General features: G+C 37.8%; 1 protein-coding gene across 1 annotated transcript; it reads left to right on the top strand.

Annotated features, from left to right (window-relative positions):
* The first annotated feature begins 1,034 nt into the window (after positions 1-1,034).
* On the top strand, positions 1,035-13,545 carry LOC127159586 (HLA class I histocompatibility antigen, alpha chain E-like). The gene is made up of 10 exons (XM_051102367.1): positions 1,035-1,234; positions 1,425-1,673; positions 4,638-4,862; positions 4,971-5,252; positions 5,359-5,469; positions 5,552-5,590; positions 10,278-10,298; positions 10,784-10,807; positions 12,778-12,819; positions 12,967-13,545. The coding sequence occupies exons 1-10, from the start codon at positions 1,180-1,182 to the stop codon at positions 13,050-13,052; spliced, it is 1,134 nt and encodes a 377-aa protein (XP_050958324.1). The 5' UTR covers positions 1,035-1,179; the 3' UTR covers positions 13,053-13,545.
* The last annotated feature ends 4,885 nt before the right edge of the window (positions 13,546-18,430 follow it).

The following is an 18,430-nucleotide window of genomic DNA, read 5'->3' as shown; positions in this document are numbered from 1 at the left end:
GTTTTACTCAAATGAAACAGTGAAATGCTCATGAAGTGACTCTCAGAGCAGTTCTGGAGATGTTGTTAATGTATTTACGCCCTCATTTAGTGAAACGGCAGACGCTGAAATGACTGCGCGTGTCAGTATTACACGTATAGAAAACGAAACCGCGCATCCGCGCCGTTCATTCATAAAAAGACACGCAGAACATGCAGGATTCATATTTGAATAGTCTTTTGCGGCATAATTTTTACAGATACCAGTCCATATCGCGACTTGATTTAAGTTTATGACCAACTTTTGATTAAACCATTCAAACTTTGTCAAATTCCATGGAAATCATAGGGCCATACAAAAAAACATTCGGGGCTGGAGTAAAAACTTTCGGGGCTCGAGCCCCGAATGATTAGCCCTAGCGACGCCCCTGGTTGACAGACGGGCAGACAATAGTAATATTTTAAAATGTAAATTGATTTCATCTTGTTCGGTTGTGAATTAAATTAGTGTAGAAAGAATGTTTAGCATAATGTTTAATTCTTAGTTTTCAATAATGACAACAAAGTTCATATCAGGGGTAGGCAGACCGTTACACAGCAACACATTTAGCAAACCTCATCCTTAGTATTAAGGTGCGTTCAGGCCATACCTGAATTCCCGGAACTTGTAAAAAGCGTTCACGTCCTCGTAGAACTCGTTATTACAACTTGTGATTGTGAACTGGGAGTCTTCTGAGAGCTACGACTTGTACTACCTGACTAACGTACCGTGGGCTCTGTTTAGGCGTTGATAGTGTTGCCATAGAAAAGCATGCGTAATTCAGAGACTGAGGACTTGAACAGAACGCAGCATTATGCTGCATTCACGCCATATCGTAATTACCGTAATTTCGAGATGACAACATGTGACGTTCTACTTGGAGCTGTTCACGTCCTCAGAGTCGGTCGGAATTATGCTTTTCTATGGCAACACCATCAACACCTAAACAGAGCCTATGTTGGTCAGGTGGTACAGCGGTCATGTGGTACAAGTCGTAGCTCTCAGAAGACTCCCAGTACACAAGTTGTCATTGCGAGTTCTACGAGGACGTGAACGCTTTTTTACAAGTTGGAATCTCGTAATTACGGGAACTCCTATATGAACGCACCTTATGTCACAGGATAAAAGCAGAGGCAGCGGGTTTTGTACTTTTGAAAGATCATGGCCTCAGTCACAGTATTCCTTCTGATTTCGTCTATCTTCCCCTCTCAAAGTGGTAAGAAAACCTTTTTTTTACTTGTCTCCATATTCTTACTTTCTGTATTATACTGTAAAGATGGCTACTTTTACCTTTCAATTGGTTCTCACAATAGGTTTTTTTATCTTTGGACATATAGCTGTTACACTGCTGCATGGTGGTGATTTTTCTTCCCTTTGTTGTAACATGTTTCTCTTCCTCATTTCAGAAATATGTTCTCTGTACTACACATACAGCGCCATACTGAAATCTCTGAGCTCTCGAGACAGTTATGAATCTTACAGTTCAGTCGAACTCAATGACATACAGATGAGTTTCTGTAACGGTGTGGATAAAGCAGATTTCTTGACACAGTTGTGTGAGGAGTCTAAGAGTCTGTTCAGAAATGATAGTGATGAGTTGAAATATAAACAACAATGGCTTCAAATCAACCTCAACACACTGAGAAACGACACAGGTAAAGGGACAAGCAAGAATTTGATAAAACTGAGGAATGCACAAATGTGACCCTGGACCACAAAACGAGTCTTGAGTAGCACGGGTATATTTGTAGCAATAGCCAAAAACACAGTGTACAGTGTCAAAAATACATGGGTCAAAATTATCGATTTTTCCTTTTATGGCAAAAATCAAGAGGATGTTAAGTAAATATCATGTTCAATGTAGATATTTTGTAAATTTCCTACCGTAAATATATCATAAATCTTAATTTCAGAAAATGGACCCTTTTGATTTTTTTCTTTTTTTCCTGGTCCAGGGTCACAAATGATTTTTATTTCTGATAAAGACTGGCTATGGAAGTGTCATATATATATATATATATATATATATATATATATAATATAAATACTAGAGACTCTATAACTAAAGATGACGAAATAGTAAGATATCATGATTATAGTGATCAAAATTATTACAGTATTGTTAAAATGTGCTGGAAATGTTCAATAAGTACTCATACATCACTGAAATCACTTCACCATAACCAACAATCAGCTAATAAAATTAGCAGCACTGTGCATTAAAACAATAACATTGAATAAATATATTTAAAAAATAATTATAAACACTACTTTGTTAGTGTCAGGGTCGTGTGCAGGAAGGAGTGGCAGGGACGAGGAAATAATACAAACCTGCTTTAATAGTATAATCCAAAAAGGGAACAGGTAACTATTATAGGGATGCAAATGACACAGACAGGTGTGAGTGATTAACCAGTAAGTACAAAACAAGAAACGGAACAGGAAAGATCAAATAAGGGCACAAGAGGGCAAAACCAACAAAACAGTCCATAGGGGTGTGACATTACTCCCCCCTCCTGTAAGGTGCGTCTTGCGCCGTAACATATACACCGGGGGGGTGGGGAGGTTGTTTGGGTGCCCTGTAAGCTCGTGCAGGGCAGACACAGGACGGAAAGGAGGAACGCCTCCACGGCAGATCAGGGAGCTCAGGGAGCCATGGCCGAGTACACAGTCTGGGCAGCCATGGCGGATCACACAGTTCGTAAGTATAGCCCCCACTATACTTATGAGGCGCTGGCACAGGAGGGCACTCTGGAGGCGCTGGCACAGGAGGGCACTCGGGCTCTGGACGGCGCTCTGGAGGACAGGGGAGACGTAGGAGGGATGGACGGGACCAGCGGAGACATAGGAGAAGGAGAGAGTACAGGGGAATCAAACCCCACAGGGATCGCCAGGTCCATAACGTCTTTAATGTATATGTGGCTTGCCACATGAGAGGCCGGCGGCCTAGGGTGCGGGGTGGCGGCAGGCCGACTTGAGCGCAGGGCGGTGGCTGGAGTCCGTGCGGTTCCGGGCTGAGGAAGCAGATGGAGCCTTGGATGATGTAGGGTTGTTTGGGGCGGGGCAGGCGGTCCGAGCTGTTGGTGCGGTATGTGGGGGTTCCCGGCGTGGTGTGAGCCAACATGACGCAGTGTGTTCCAGAGGGGACCGGATGACGAGACATGTAATCCTCCCTTATTTCTTTGACTTCGAAGTTAGAACCATTTAAATAAAGGACTAGATTAATCAGTTCGATCAGGGGATACTCACACACGGGAAGATCGCAACGGATAGTCTCATCGTCCAGCCCCAGCTGAAAACACGCACCTAGAGCAGCGGTGTGCCAGCTCAGCTGGTAAGCTAGCTCGAGGAAGTCCTCCACATACCATTCCAACTTCCGACCGCCTTGCCGCAAACCCCACAGAGCTTCCTCAGCCTTCATTTTGTTTTAGGTTCGTTCTTCTGTCAGGGTTGTGTGCAGGAAGGAGTCGCAGGGACGAGGAAATAATACAAACGTGCTTTAATAGTATAATCCAAGAAGGGAACAGGAACAAACAGGAACAGCAGGGAAAACACACGCCAACACGACGTAAACTAACATTAAGAAGGGACGACAAACAAGGAACTGAATCAAACTATTATAGGGATGCAAATGACACAAACAGGTGTGAGTGATTAACCAGTAAGGACATAACAAGAAACGGAACAAGAGAGCAAAAACCAACAAAACAGTCCACAGGGGTGTGACAGTTAGGCAGTTAATTGAACTTTCAATTAACATGTCGTAAGCATATCACCTAATTAGATAGAAACAAAAATCATTTGCCTTATATGTCAGTGTATCATCAGAATGATTTTGAGACTAATATTTCAAGGTTAAAAAAATATGGAAGCCCATTTCCTCCACGTAATTGCGACTTTTTATCTCACAATTCCTACTTTTTTTTTCTCGCAATTTTGAGTTTACATCTCGCAAGTCTGACTTTTTTCTCAGAATTGTCATATAAACTCGTAATTTTGACCTTTTTCTCAGAACTGTGAGATATAAACGCTCAATTGCAAGTTACAAAGTCAGAATTGCGTGTTTATAACTGACTTATTTTCTTGCAATTGTGACTTCGTATCTCGCAATTTTGACTTTTTTTCTTGCAGTTGCAACTTTGTATCTCGCAATTCTTTTTTTCTCAGAATTATGGGATACAAACTATCAATGGCGAGTTATAAAGTCCAGTTCTGAGGAGAAAAAAAGACTGATATGTTCACAGAGTTTAATTGCGAGTTTATATCTCACAATTCTGACTTAATAACTCGCAATTGCCAGTTTATATAACACAATTCTGACTTCATTTCTCAGAATTACTTGATATTAAGTTTATATCATGCAATTCAGACTTTATTTTCAGAATTGCAACTTTATATATCGGAATTCTGACTGTATAACTCGAGTTTATATCTCACAATTCGGAGAAAAAAGTCAGAATTGCAAGTTTGTATCACGCAAAAAAAAAGAATTGCGAGACAACATTGCGAGACAACAAGTCACAATAATTTTTTTTTTATTATTCAGTGGCGGAAATGGACTTTCATTAAAAAAAACGTGCATATTCTTGCTTTAAATTTAAAATGTATGTTTTCTTTAGATCTTCATGTTCTTCAGTGGAGACACGGCTGTGCAGTTGAACGTCTCCCTAATGGTTCAGTAACATTTCTTCAAGGCACTGATAAATACGTCTATGATGGAGAGAACTTGACCTTTGGCCTCCCTATGCACTGGAATGAATCAGTTTCCAGCCTGGAGAGGAGATGTGTGGAAACGTTAACCAACTTTAGTGACCTTCAACGAGAGAGAAAATTCATTACGGCAGGTGAGTTCATCTCACTTATAGTTTACATAAGAATATGTAGGATTATAATTTCACTGACTTTTCATGCTAGTTTATTATTTGAATGAATTGGTTCTGTCTATCCTGCAGCTTGTCCTGAGGTTTACTGTTCTGTAAAAGTGTCTGGATCATCAGAGCAGCAGGTTCTGGTGTGTTTGGCCACAGGCTTCTTCCCTAAACATGTACAAATGGAGATCCGACACGATCCGATGCCATTACCTGATGGGCAGCTGAACTTAAGTGGAATCAGACCAAACGCAGACGGATCCTTTCAGCTGATGAAGTGCCTGAAGATCCTGCCGTCTGAAAGATCTCACTATCAGTGTGTGGTGAAGCACCAGACTCTGTCTGAACCACTCATTGTCAGCTGGGGTAACGATGATGTGTGGTCTCAGCCTATGGTCAAGATCACTTCTTTAATAGTGTTACATTTTGTACCATTATGATTGAATTTAAACAGTTTGTTTTTCTGTGACAGATGAAGTGAATGTCCTGCTGCCGGTGATCATTGGAGTTGTAGTTGCTTTAGTTGTTCTTGTCATCATTCTTCTTGTTTTTTATCTGCTGAGAAAATATGTTAAATATCTAAGTGAGTATTATTCCCTCAAGTGTTTTAAAGTCATAGTAGGATCACAGAAGAGGAGAATGACTGTTAATGTTTGTTGTTTCAGAATCTCTGGAGAAACAGTCAAAATTAAGGGGAAAATTGTGTGAGTCTGACTCTTCTCAAAATCACAACACAATATAAACATGCTTCTGCAATAGTCAAGTCAAGTCACCTTTATTTATATACCGCTTTTAACAATACAGAATTGTGACAAAGCAGCTGTACAGTATTAAATGGAAAATAGCGCATCAATAATGCAAAAGGGCAACAGTAAACACTCAATTTTCAGGTAAAGGCAGTTCATCATTGGATTTAATGATGTCATCATCTAGCTCAGTTCAGTTCAAATAGTATACAATATCATTTGAAGAAAAACTAAGCAAGCCAGAGGCAACAGCAGCAAGAAACCAAAACTTCATTGGTGACAGAATGGAGAAAAAAACCTTGGGAGAAACCGGGCTCAGTCGGGGGGCCAGTTCTCCTCTGGCCAGACGCAGAGGACTCATCTGGTTCCCATGGTCTTGTGCCGATGGCCGTCTAGGTGACGAGGTCCTTACTGGGGATCCGTCTCTGGGGCTCACCTAGTCAGTGTCTTGGCTGGGTACGGGCTGGATCTGGGGGACTGCAGTGACCATCTGATCTGGATACGGACTGGATCTGGTGGTTAAGGTGACCTCGGAATAAAAAAGAAACAGACTAATATTAGCGTAGATGCCATTCTTCTTACGATGCACCGAGTACATTGGGTGTTATGGGAAGTGTTCCCGGTTCCGGTTTACCTAATTAATGCAGCCTAACTTTAACGGATTTGAATTATAGAAATATGTTGATGTGTTATGTGTAAACCAGGTTAAAGAGATGGGTCTTTAATCTAGATGTAAACTGACGGAGTGTGTCTGCGTCAGTGTTGGGTAGATTGTTCCAGAGTTTGGGCGCTAAATAAGAAAATGATCTGCCACCCACGGTTGAATGCAGCGGACGTGAGGGACTATAATGTGATAAGAGCTCGCTCAAGTACTGAGGAGCTAAACCATTTAGGGCTTTAGCAAGATTTTAAAATCTATACAATGTTTAATAGGGAGCCAATGCAATGTTGACAGAACCGGGCTAATATTATCATACTTTATGGTTTTAGTAAGAACTCTAGCTGCCACATTTTGGACCAGATGGAGTTTGTTTATTAAGCGTACTGAACAACCACCCAGTAAAGCATTACAATAGTCTAACCTTGAGGTCATAAACGTATGAATTAACGTTTCAGCATTTGACATTTAGAGCATAGGTCATAATTTAGATATATTTTTGAGATGGAAAAATGCAGTTTTGCAAATGCTAGAGATGTGGTTTTCGAAGGAAAAAATGCACACCTAGGTTCCTAACTGATGAAAAAGAATTGACAGAACAGCCATCAAGTATTAGACAGTGTTTTAGGATATTACACGCAGAGGTTTTAGGTCCAATAATTAACACCTCTGTTTTTTCAGAATTTAGCAGTAAGAAATTACTTGTCATCCAGTTTTTAATCTCAACTACACAATCTGTTAGTTTTTCAAATTGGTATGTTTTGCCGTGCCATGAAGAAATATAGAGCTGAGTATTATCTGCGTAACAGTGAAAGCTAACACCATATTTCCTGATGATATCTCCTAAGGGTAACATGTAAAGCATAAAAAGTAATGGCCCTAGCACTGAGCCTTGCAGTACTCCATACTGCACTTGTGACCGATATGATACCTCTTTATTCACTGACACAAATTGATGGCAGTAGGATAAGTACGATTTGAACCATGCCGATGCACTACCACTAATGCCAACATAATTTTCAAGTCTGTTCAAGAGAATGTTGTGGTCAACAGTATCGAACGCAGCACTAAGATCCAGTAGCACTAACAGAGAGATACAACCACGATCGGATGACAAGAGCAGATCATTTGTAACTCTAATAAGAGCAGTTTCAGTACTATGGTACGGTCTAAAACCTGACTGGAAATCCTCACAGATATCATTTTTCTGTAGGAAGGAATGAGAGAGTTCTTTAGCAGCCAGTTTGAAGGTTTTGGGGACATATCCTAATGACAGTGATGAATTAATAATATTCAGAAGAGGATCTATGACATCTGGAAGCAAGTCTTTTAGTAGCCTAGATGGAATAGGGTCTAGCATACAAGTTGTTGGTTTAGAAGATTTAACAATTTGTACAATTCTTCCTCTCCTATAATAGAGAATGTGTGGAATTGTTCCCCAGGAGATCTATAGAGCACTATCTGATGCGATACTGTAATTGACAGCTGCATGGTGACAATTTTGTCTCTGAGGGGCACAGTCGATGCTTGTTGGTTCTTTATTTTTTGTTAACTTAGCCACTGTATTGAATAAATACCTAGGTTTATGTTTGTTTTCTTCTAAAAGAGTAGAAAAGTAATCAGATCTTGCCGTTTTTAACGCCTTTCTATAGGATAGGTTACATTCATGCCAAGCAGTACGAAAAACCTCTAGTGTTGTTTTTCTCCAGCTGCGCTCCATTTTCCGGGCTGCTCTTTTTAGGGGCGCGAGTGTGCTTATTATACCACGGGGTCGGACTGTTTTCCTTCATCTTCCTTAGGCGCAGAGGAGCGACCGTATCTAGAGTCCTAGAAAAGAGAGAGTCAATAGTTTCTGTTACATCATCAAGTTTTTCTGAGCTATTGGACATGCTGAGGAATTCAGATGAGTCAGAAAGATTACTTACAAAGCAGTCTTTTGTAGTAGAAGTGATGGTTCTACCAGACTTGTAATAAGGAGCTGAATTGACAGTTTTCGTTATTTGGAATTAGTGTTGGATAGTAACGCGTTACTGTAATTTGATTCTTTTTTTAGTAACTGAGTAATTTAAGGCATTATAATTTCCAAATTAGTAATTAGAGTATAGTTACAAGCATGCATTACTGCTGCGTTACATCATTGCCGACAGAATGTGTTTTATCATCTAGATTGTAAAAAAGGGTGTTGGCTAGCACACGCCACGTCCTCTACCTGAAACCTACTTTGACTGGTAAGCGCCTGTGAGGCGGAGTCTACCAGTGAAAACAAAGGCAGCATGGAGAGAGGAAAGCTGCGTTCTGTAGCTGGAAATACAATCATTATTTTTAGTTTATTTCTGTCAAAGGCAAGAACATTATTGTGCATTGTTGGGGAAGAAAACCTTTTCAACCGTGAAAAACTCCATATCTATTTTAAAACACCTGAAAGGGCAGCACGGTACATTAAAACTTCTTGAGAATGTACCGGGTGTGGAGAGCAACGCACCAACTTCCACTGTCTTCACATGAGTCTCTGCCCGCCCGCAGCCCCGCACCGCACTTGCCCATCAAGTCTTGTCCATGTTGCGACGACGCGCTGCGCGGGACAAGACTTGATGGGCGAGTGCAGGTGCGGGTGCGGGCAGGCAGAGATGCGAAGTGCGCGATGCGATAGAATAAAATAATTTGCGGGACTCCCGCAAAATAGAAATATCTAAACATAAAGTAGCTAAAACAAATGAACTGCTATTCATGTATGCACAAAAGCAACAAGAACAACTGATATAAAACAAAAACAATTAACACGCCTAAGCATAGGCAGAGTTTCTATTTATAACACGTGTTTGCAGCATTAAACAATGTTGATTTCTGGAATGCAGTGGACAATCAGAGAATCCACTCACCGCTCGAAATGCTGTGCATTTTGCAACCACGCATGCAGCAGCCTATTGCTTTTAGTAAAAATAACAGTGGTTTGTGAATGTTGATGCTTTAATAGCTAATATTTTATCGGGAGCGTTTATGCTACTGTTTCACGTAAATTTTGTGGATGTACAGAAAAAAAGTAATGCAACTAGTAATGTAACTAATTACTTTTGAAATAAAGTAATCAGAACAGTAATTTGATTACTTTAAAAAGGAGTAATCAGTAATTTAATTACATTTTCAGAGTAACTTGCCCAACACTGAATATACTGAATATACACGAGACTAGATAATGATCTGAGATATCATCACTTTGCTCACATAATTTCAACGATATTAACATCAATTCCATGTGACAGTATTAAGTCTAGAGTATGATTTCGATAATGAGTGGGACCTGACACGTGTTGTCTAACTCCAGTAGAGTTCAGAATGTCTATAAATACTGCTCCCAGTGCATTGTTTTCATTATCAACATGGATGTTAAAGTCACCCACTATTAAGACCTTATCTGTAGCCAACACTAACTCAGATAGAAAATCAGCGAATTCTTTAAAGGGGTCATCGGATGCCCATTTTCCACAAGTTGATATGATTCTTTAGGGTTTTAATGAAAAGTCTCTAATATACTTTGATTAAAAATTCTCAGTGGTTTTGTAAAACAACACCCTTTTTACCTTGTCAAAATGAGCTCAGCAACATCGACGGATATATGTAGATCGGGAGGCGTATTCCCCTCACAAACAAACGTAATCTACTGCATCTTCAGCAGGTCAGATGTCGGGAGTAAATGACGACCACTATGTTCATTATTACATCCAGCAACACAACACCTGCTCCGGTGTTAGGTTCATGAATGAGTGAGGAGTGAGTAGAATTTTTGGAGGACAATGAGGAGGAAGATGAGTCTGCTGGAATTGACAGAACATGAAAGAAATGTTTAAAAAAAAAACATCTTCTGCATTTAAAACATTTGATTCAGTATCACTGTACAGCCTCACTGTGTAAATGTTCATTTTAATTGAAGTATTTGGATTAGATGGAATTTTTTTTCTGTTTTTTAATGCTCATTAAATCTTTACACAGGTGTCAAACGTGGATGTGCCCGTAAGTCTAACTCTTTCATAATTTACCATTAAAACCCAAACTGACTTTTGTTTTTGGTTACATTTTGTTTTTCAAACTACCTTTTGGTTTCTGGTTAAATTAGGTACATGAATGAGTGACATTATGATTTATAGTACTTTTTAAGATTATGTAATTTAATAATTCATTATTGCCCATACTTACGCCCAGAGTGCTGACATGTTGTCTTTTTATTTTAGAAAAATTGCTCATAATACAAAAGTAACAACAATGTCCTTAAATTTAAACATCGAAATGTATTAATACATTTATTAATATTACAATGATCAACTTTTAAAATAAATAAATAAATAAATTATTAAAGAAAAAAAAAACATCTTCTGGATTTAAAACATTTGATTCAGTATCACTGTATAGCCTCACTGTGTAAATGTTCATTTTAATTGAAGTATTTGGATTAGATGGAATTTTTTCTGTTTTTTAATGCTTATTAAATCTTTACACAGGTTATTATGCAGGTGAAGTTCCCGGTAAGTCTAACTCTTTCATAATTTACCATTAAAACCCAAACTAACTTTTGTTTTTGGTTACATTTTGTTTTTTACATTATTTTTCTTCTCCAAAATAATTTTGGTTAAATTAGGTACATTAATGAGTGGCATTATGATTCACAGTATATGAGATTATGTAATGTAATAATTAATTATTTTCCATACTTTTACCCAGAGTGCTGATGTTTCCTTTTATTTTCTAGAAAAACTGCTAATCATACAAAAGAAACAACAATGTCCTTAAAGTCAAACACTGAAATGTATTAATACGTTTATTAATATTACCATGAACAACATTGGAGAAAAGTGAGAAGGAAATTTAGTCTGCTAGAACAGCCAGAACATGCAAAAAACAAACAAAAAAAAAAAAAAATTTAAAAACATTGGTTTTATGTCCTTGTACAGCCTCACTGTGTAAATGACAAAATGCATTAATTGCAGCTATGTTGTACTAGCAGTTTATAAGTCAAGACAATCTGAAAATTAAATCTTTACACAGGTCATACTGATGTGAGATGACAAGTTTGACTGTCTCTGTTGATATTTATTATTTATGGCTATTTCTGGAAGGAATTTACATTTATTCAGATCCTCTTATCCAGAGAGACTCCTTCAAAAGTTACCGATTAAAGTACAAATCAGATAATTTACACACACACACACACAATTTTGCGCACACACACACACGCACACACATTTCTTTCATTTTATTTATTTTAGCTGTAATACTCAACAGCTGCAGAGGTGAGTTTAGTACATCCACTAATACATGCACTGTTTTAATTGTAATTGTGTTTCCAGTAGTTTTATGCTGGACATGAAGGTGCCTGAACACAATGAAAATGATTTATTTTACAAACTTAACTAAACTGTCCATAAATCAAACAATGAAATATATTATTGAATGTTTTCATTAGTAATGTCCTTAAGTGACTTTAGCAAAAGTCATCTGATGTGTATTATTGGGGTGTTTGGTTTCATGTGTATATTAATTTTGATGTTTTGATGTTTGACAGTGAATAAGTCAAAACACACTGTGGTCATTCATTTCACTGCTAGTAATACTAACATTAGAACATTGTCTAAAAATCTTTACACAGAAAAAAAAAAAACATTTAAAAACTGATTGGTTTTATTTATTCTTTCAGTTGGGCCTCTCGCTGTGTAAATGACAAAATGCTATCATACAGCACAAACAGAAGAAATAAGTGAGTCTGAATTACTAAGGTCCATACTGATGTTAAAAGATGGTTTACAAGTTTGATTAACATGTTCTCTGTCTGACTAATCAACCACTTCATTTCTTTATGGCTATTTGGCTGCTGAAATGATTTTCATTTATTCAGATCCTCTTATCCAGAGAGACTCCTTCAAAAGTTACCGATTAAAGTACAAATCAGATAATTTACACACACACACACACACACACACACGCGCACACACACACACGCACACACATTTCTTTCATTTTATTTATTTTAGCTGTAATACTCAACAGCTGCAGAGGTGAGTTTAGTACATCCACTAATACATGCACTGCTTTTAATTGTAATTGTGTGTAATTCCAGTAGTTTTATGCTGGACATGAAGGTGCCTCCCAACACAATGAAAATGATTTATTGTACAAACTTAACTAAACTGTCCATAGAATCAAACAATGAAATATATTATTGAATGTTTTCATTAGTAGTAGTCCTATGAGTGACTTTAGCAAAAGTCATCTGATGTGTCTTTATTATTGGGGTGTTTGGTTTCATGTGTATATTGAATTTTGATGTTTTGATGTTTGACAGTGAATAAGTCAAAACACACTGTGGTCATTCATTTCACTGACAGTAATACTAACATTAGTTAGAGATTGTCTAAAAATCTTTACACAGATCATCCTGATGAAAAAAACTGACATGACAGAGATGAGACTGACTCTGTGTTAATATTTATTCTTTCAGTTGGGCCTCTCAACTATCATACAGCACAAACAGAAGAAATAAGTGAGTCTGAATTACTAAGAAGTGCCATAATAATTGAAATTAAAAGCCAGTTGGTTTACTGTGACTGTACAGCCTCACTGTGCATTAACATGTTCAATAACCATCTGCACTAATCAACCACTTCATTTCTTCTGAACTCTCCATCAGGACCAGAAACACATGCACGTTTGGCTGCTGCTTTAAATGATTCTTCAGATGAGGAAAACACAGATGACCAGTGGCGATTTCTTTAAGACTGCAAGGGAAGCTCAGCTTCCCCTATAATGTCACAAAATTAATGGTCAAATTATGTACTGTTGTATTAACATTTTCTTGACTAAAAATGCGTTAGAAAACGTTCATCTCAAAGACGAGTTCGTTCAGAATCAGTTAGATATAGCAGGTCGGCTGACTTGATTTTCTTCTCATACATTCCGTAGCGTCACAGTGCATTTCCCCGTTGAAGCCCAGCGTCCATTGACTTCAATGCGGCTGCTTTGAACATTTTTTTTCAGTGCTTTGAAACTAGACGGTCATTGGATAAACGCTGCGATTATGTCCCGCCCACGGACGCTCAGCGTCTCTGGGGGTGAATGAGGAGCAAATGAGGAGTGGGCTGGCCTGGACTCCGAGCTTCTGCGTGATGATTGGAGGGTCTGTCGAAAGATTGCATCTCCTTTTGACTGACAGCGATTTTGTACTATAAGGAATCGCTGAAGCTATTCGCGCTCAGTCCCATCGCGGATTTCTCAAGTTCAGTCGAAATAAAAACTGCTGCAACCTATTTCTTTATATTTGCTTGGCGAAATTGCTTGATTTTCATCATACATTTCACACAATTATACACCACATTCCTTGTTTCACTTTTACAGAGTTTAATATTTTTTTTTAGATCGTTCATTCATTCATTCATTCATAGTAGGCTAGGCTAGCGTCGTGGGTGAAACTGCACACGATGGCAGACAGTGCTAATATTGTCGACCTGATTTTGGCGAAGCCATTTGAAAGTGTTCCTTACGAGGAAAAACTTAGAATTAAACAGCAGGGCAGATCAACACCTAAGACTGATTTAGTGCAAAAGATAGGGAAAAATAACAGGTCTTTTCAGCTCTCCTGGTATGACAAAGTTAGCTGGCTGACTGGAACGTAGGGCAGAATTTACTTTTAAATAAATAGACAATTTTATGATGTAGGCCGAAAATGAGCTTCCCCTATTTGACAGACCAGTAGCCGCCACTGCAGATGACAATACGGAGGAGGTTCAGAGTAGGTCCTGAACTAATACACACAATGACCCCTGTTTCAAATGCTTGTTCAGATGTTTTTCCGGCCTGTTTCATTAATGGTTCTTCTCTGTGTGTTTCAGCTGAGGAGCTTCATGAAACTCAAAGTCTTTGTGAGGCTAAAGAGACTCCAGCAGCAGCTCCTACAGCAGCTCGAGGTCAGAAAATCTGAATTCATTCATCTGAATTTATCATCACTTACTCAGAGTCTTAAACATGTGCTGCAATGACTTTTCTAGGGGCAATGGGCTCTAAAAACATCTCCCTGCCTAATTTTGGTGAGTTCAGATACATATCCTTATTAAAAAAAAAAAAAAAAAAATTAAACTTTTAAAATTAAACTTTTAAAATTAAAATTTGTTTCAGCCATGGAGAGAGAAGACACTGATCAGAACACTGTTACCCAGAACACACTGCAGTTACCACTGCCAAGTAACATTAATAGTTTCTCCTCAAATGAAAATAACTTAATCGTTACATGAAACAGTTTATATCTGCAGTATTTGTGTTGATTTTAAAGACATTATAATGCTGTCATTCTGTGTTTCATGACGCTGCAGATCCAAGAATATTTCATTGCCAAACCTCAGTAATGTTTCAGTTTATTTTAAATAAATTTATTTATTTAATTAAACAGAAATTTTTGCAATTTAATTCTGGTCTGGTTTTTTTTTTTTTTTTCAGCTCTAGAAAGAAAAGACTCTGAAGACTCCAGCTAGAAAATCTATGCTCAGGTTACCGTGAAGAATTGGATCTAGAGTATTACTTCCATTGTCAGTGGCAAAGTATGTAGAAACATGAACATCATAGTCAAATGTGCCTGTTTAATTAGAAAAGAGTGACTAATAGTAGGGATGTTTTTCACAACGTCCAAAAAAGCATTAGGTCAGACACTGAATCACCCTTATGGACATTTGGGTCTGAAGCACAATCCAGTATCTGTTTTGTTAAAAATCACATTGCATTTATTCACATTATTTAGATTTATATTGTACTTGCACGGAAAACCCGGTGAAAACCAGCTACCTCTGGAGGGTGTTTTTGGAAATGCATTGTGTATTTTTGTTTTAGAAATGTATTAAACTCATAACATCTGATTTTAAGTAGTTATGTCTAAAATGTGTGTTTTAGTTTATTTTCATAAGAGCAGCATTACATAGACGTCTGTTGATTTGAAGTTCAGTACTGGGTAAAAAAAAATTCTGTTCTTATCTCCTCTTTCATACTCTCTTGTACTGCTTTCTGTAGCCTGTTATGAATCATAAAATCAAGTACCTATGTTTCCTGGAGGAATAGAGCTGTCAGAATAGTCACTGCTATAATAATCGGTGATCATCTGATCTCTCTCCAGTTTGTTAAACAACTTCATAGTTCATTACAGTATCATCCTTAACTCATTTTGTAGTTAATGTAATACATTTAGTTTCAGCATTATAATTTATATTTGTCTGCTACAAATTGGTTTAGAAACATTTCTGTGACAAATGCGAAAAAAAGAAAATGCTAAAACTAAAGAACAGAAATACAGCCGTTGACTTCTCAGTAAATCCAGTAATTCAGACTGAAAATGTTCGTATGTTGTTTGTTTCGCTGTCATCTGTTGTTCAAGAGCTTTTATCAAAAGCACATTTCTGTATTTTGTGTCGTAATTGTAACCAGCAGAGGGCAGCATGAATCTGTGTTCTGAGAGTCGAAAAGAAGTTTCTGTATGTACCTCCTGCTGGAATAGAAAATCACCCTACTTGAACTGCCGAAACAAAATTGAGATCACACAATGTGTAGCATTAGTCCAGAAACACTTCATTCCAGAATACAGACACAGATGATTGTAGCCACACAAGACCAACTTTGCGAAATGCTACCTTCCATTTGTGTCTCTGTGTAATTTTTTTCTTTATTTTTATTTTTTTATTTGCCAACCTGCTCTGAAGTTTCGATCTAAATCAAATGATTCGCGATTCGCGCTCCGAAGTTCCGAACTGAGTCAAAAGATTCGAACCTGCTCCGAAGTTCCGATCTAAATCAAATGATTCGCGATCCACGATCCGATTGGAGCGCTTCAAAACAATTAATCATTTTGGATTCGGAGTTTTGAAAGCCGTTTCACCTGACAATCATTTCGTGCTTTTTAAAATCACTACATGTCGAAATTCGAAAGTGAAGCTCTTTCGAACTAGTTTTTGATAGTGAATAGCTTTAAACTGAATGATCGAGGTCACGAGTTTAAGAATCATTCTGAGCGGTTCTAGCTAAATCGGTTCGTCGTCCTCCGCCTTCGTGCCTTAGCCATATTTACACGACTCTGTCAAGTGTTTTCTGGTTTTATGAGATTAACTGAAATAAGCAAAAAAAAAAAAAATAATTTTATTCATATGCGTATTTAAAAAGTGCATAGAACCCTGCTTGTTTAATTAGGCCTATACTTGGCTTTAAAATAAAATAAAATCCACTTAGCCAGTTAAACATTAACAACGCGAAAGATTTAAACAAACACGATATTTTTCTCAAATTTAGTAAAATACGGAAATATTGTGTAAAACAATCGAGTAATTTACCACCTTGACAAAAATCATCATGGTAACTCTCTAAACTAATTGCTACAATTATTGTTAATATAGCTAACTTGACACAGCCGCCTTTTAAAAAATCGCTGAATAAATTAACAGAAAGTTTCTGAAAGCTGCTTCTTTGAAGATCAGTAAATTAATTCAGTTAATTTACTGTGGTTTTACGGTGGCACAAATTCTGGTCTCGATGGTATTCTGGAGTAAACTGAAGGTAGGTTTTAAGAAAATTACGAGTCGGTTCAACTGAATCATTACAAAGAGCCGTTTCAAGTGAACTACTCGTTGTGGAGTTGGACATCACAAGCTGAAAGCGGAGCCGAAATGCGCTGACTGTCAGACATTCAGAGGGATGATGATGTGAGGATCCGCCGGTCGAACCGATTCACCGGACAGACTTGTGATTATCAATTAGGGATTAAACAGATTCTCATCCTGAAAGAATATGACGGAGCTTCATCGCAGATCCTCAGCCGGTACCGGCGGCTCTTCGCCCGGGATCTTCCGCTCCAGCGGCGCGGGTGGAGGTGGGAAAAAAGACGGATTATCTCAGCCGGCTGGATGGCGGTGTCTGCTGTCTTTCACCATCCTTTTCCTGGCGTGTGTGTGTGGATTCATCTCCAGACTGTTCGCGGTGATCCGCTTCGAGAGCCTCATTCATGAGTTTGATCCGTGGTGAGTAACTTTCCGTCCAGACAGATACAAACGCGAGCTTTATCGCTGTATTTCTTTAAAAAACACTTTAAACTCTTGAAAAGTGTAAAAGTCGTTTTGTAGTTAATCTGTTCTGCTTTAACTGTCAGAGCTAAAGTAAAGTGTGTGTTTAAAGAGACGGTCGGTGTTGTCCTCTTCAAATTTTCTCAAAACATAGTGAGCTGACTAACTAGACAGCATCTGAACAAGAGCAGCACACGAAAAAGACAAGCAGCTGTTACTGTTTACCTTCTTTTCTTAACTGTGGTTGTGTCTCAAAATCTAGTAAGATGAATTTAATTTCAAAGTTCACACAAATATGGTTAAAAAGTTATTTATCAATGTGACATTACATTTTAATTCTTTAGATTTTTTCCCCTCATGCATTTAATTTTGGTTTGGTTATTTGTCATTATGGATCAGGTTGCTGAGTAAAAGTGACATGACAGGCCAAAATGACAGTGTAAATGTGCTATGACAGGTGGATGTGAGTTTCAGCATTTGATTAATTTGCATCTTGGCATCATGCGTTATAGAGGATTGTGCATTTTCTTATGCACTGTTTTAATTCAGACTGATTGTTTGATGTGTTTTTACAGGCAACAGCAGCATTCATTTCCTGATGTTGTTTTGATGTGTTCAACTCTTAAATTAAACTGGAAAGAGATGGAAGGGATTTCTGGTTTTGATTCTGTAAATTATTTTACAGAGGGTTTGGTGATTTGTTTTACATTCATTTAGCAGACACTTTTATCCAAAAGTGTTTGCTAAATTAGCATATTTTGCAGAATTTTTTGTTTTTGTTTTAAACAACTCCTGTAATTGTTTTGGATAGCTATTATTATTATTATTATTATTATTATTATTATTATTATTATTTTCATTTAAATATGTTAATTTATTTTGTGTTAGTCTTTGAATGTTATGTACTGTACATTTGTGGGATAACGTTTTTCATAAATGTGACCCTGGACCAGAAAACCAGCCATTTTTTGAAATTGAGATTTATACATCATCTAAAAGCTGAACAAATAAGCTTTCCATTGATGCATCGTTTGATAGGACAATATTGGCTGATTTACAGCTATTTGA

Source organism: Labeo rohita, unplaced genomic scaffold (assembly GCF_022985175.1).
Source record: "Labeo rohita strain BAU-BD-2019 unplaced genomic scaffold, IGBB_LRoh.1.0 scaffold_231, whole genome shotgun sequence".
Classification (NCBI taxonomy): Eukaryota; Metazoa; Chordata; class Actinopteri; order Cypriniformes; family Cyprinidae; genus Labeo; species Labeo rohita.
Note: the sequence above shows the minus strand (reverse complement) of the source record. Positions and strands in the feature narration are given on the sequence as shown.